General features: G+C 57.0%; 1 protein-coding gene across 1 annotated transcript; it reads right to left on the bottom strand.

Annotated features, from left to right (window-relative positions):
- Positions 1-333: 333 nt before the first annotated feature.
- Positions 334-1,374, bottom strand: LOC123107446 (transcription factor MYC2-like). Its single transcript, XM_044529431.1, has one exon. It carries the CDS (start codon positions 1,342-1,344, stop codon positions 517-519), a length of 828 nt encoding a protein of 275 aa, XP_044385366.1. The 5' UTR covers positions 1,345-1,374; the 3' UTR covers positions 334-516.
- Between the last annotated feature and the right edge of the window lie 413 nt (positions 1,375-1,787).

The raw sequence follows: 1,787 nt of genomic DNA, 5'->3' as shown, positions 1-1,787 counted from the left end.
ACCCTATTGGTTTCTACCTTCGGCTTCCTGTCCAAACTGACCATCTACGACCCTTCATTGTAAATGAACTGCTACGGCTGTAGAGAATTATATCACTTGCAATCCTGTTTTTTTGAATTTTCTACTACAAGGGATTTGGTCTTTACTTTACTTCTAAGTCACTCCCTTGTAGTATCTCTTTGTATAGACTGTCCTCACGAAACACACACCACATTACTTTGGTTTTATGTTTATTAAGCACGAGCATAAATACATACAATCATACATTCACCTTTATGAACACATGCATACCTTCATTCTATAAACATACATGAGATACTGAGCCGACAAGTTTTGAGACTGGGGGAAATCAGCGAACAACTAGAGGCTCGTTCAGAAATACACTCGTCGTTCGATTTATTCCATGGAGAATAGCAGGAAAGCAGATAAAACGTTGTAGTACTGCGGAATAGTCAACGGTGGATGCGTACGTGCGAAAACGTAGGGCAGCGCTGCTCTAGGCTCTAGCTAGCGCTACTACGCGTTGTAACGTAGCCTCTGGAGCAGCGCGGACCGGAGGACGCCGTCGCCGTCGTTGTCCTGTAGGGCAGCGGGCACGTCGACGACGACGTCCTGCACGGTCACGCCCTCCACGCGGTTGACGCACGCGTGCTGCACCTGCAGCTCTAGCGACCTGAGCGCACTCATCAGCCGCGCCGGCGCGTGTGGGCCTTGTCCCGAGCTCATCACGCGCACTGCCGCCGCGTCCTTCCCCACCATCCGCACCTCGACCACATCCTCGCCGGTCAAGTGGTGCAGGGAGGCCCCGGCGTGGCCGCCCCAGGACGAAGAAGCGGACGCGTTCGACGCCTCCCACCTCCCGGCGGCCGCCTGCCGGCCCTCTTCCTCGAGCCGCGCGACGCAGGACCGCAGGTCGGTGATGTAAGCTACGGCGTCGGCGAGGAGGGAAGCCTTGTCCATGCGGGACACCCTGGGCACGGCGGCGCGGAGGTCGCAGAACAGGCGATTCAGCTTGTCGCGGCGCTGCCTCTCGGCCTCCACGTGGCTGAGGGTGGGCCCCTCAGGCCGCGGCCCGGGCTTCCGCCCACGCCGCTTCGTCGTCGATGCCTGCAGGCTCTCCCCCGGCAACTCGGAGTCGGGGGACACCGAGGAGCTCCCAGCAGGCCACACGTAATCTCCGTCCTCGCTCTTGGCCGGCACGACGGTGTCGCGGACCAGCCATTGCTCGGGGACCTCGCAGGAGGCGAGCTCGAAGGCCTGGTGGTGGTGCCCCTCGGCGGTGGAGAACAGAGAAGGCGGCGATGACGGGAAGAAAGGGGAGTACGGGGATAGAAGCTCGTCCATGGCCGTCGCGGACGTGCGTGTCGCTCCGCTAAGTGAAGAGGTCGAAGTGGTGAATTAGCGCAGGGGCTGCAGCCGTGTTTTGTACTGGTGATACATTTGCGGTTAAGACCTCGCTTAAATGGCGTATCACGTTAAAGGTACCTGTCCTTTTCAATTTGAATTCCTCCCGCAGAATACATGTCCGCTAATTTAGGATCGGAAGTTTGGAACCAATAGCTAACTACAAGACGTAGTAATTTGTAAGACAGTTTTTCTGGAAGTGAATTTCGAAATTGGGCCGGCCGACTGGGGTGAGAAGGAAGCAGACGACGTCGGCAAGTCCTCGGACAGGAACAGGCCGTAGCCGACGGAGTCGAGTTTGAAACTTGACTATTGGAGGTGGGGGAGATGTAGGTTCCTCGGTTTAGAGGGATGGCTGGGGCGACGGCAAACACTGCAATGTG

The sequence above is a fragment of the Triticum aestivum genome, chromosome 5A (assembly GCF_018294505.1).
Source record: "Triticum aestivum cultivar Chinese Spring chromosome 5A, IWGSC CS RefSeq v2.1, whole genome shotgun sequence".
NCBI classification, from domain to species: Eukaryota; Viridiplantae; Streptophyta; class Magnoliopsida; order Poales; family Poaceae; genus Triticum; species Triticum aestivum.
Note: the sequence above shows the minus strand (reverse complement) of the source record. Positions and strands in the feature narration are given on the sequence as shown.

Excerpts from the sequence above, each read along its gene's own strand:
- LOC123107446 (XM_044529431.1), bottom strand. The coding sequence starts at position 1,344 with ATGGACGAGCTTCTATCCCCGTACTCCCCTTTCTTCCCGTCATCGCCG.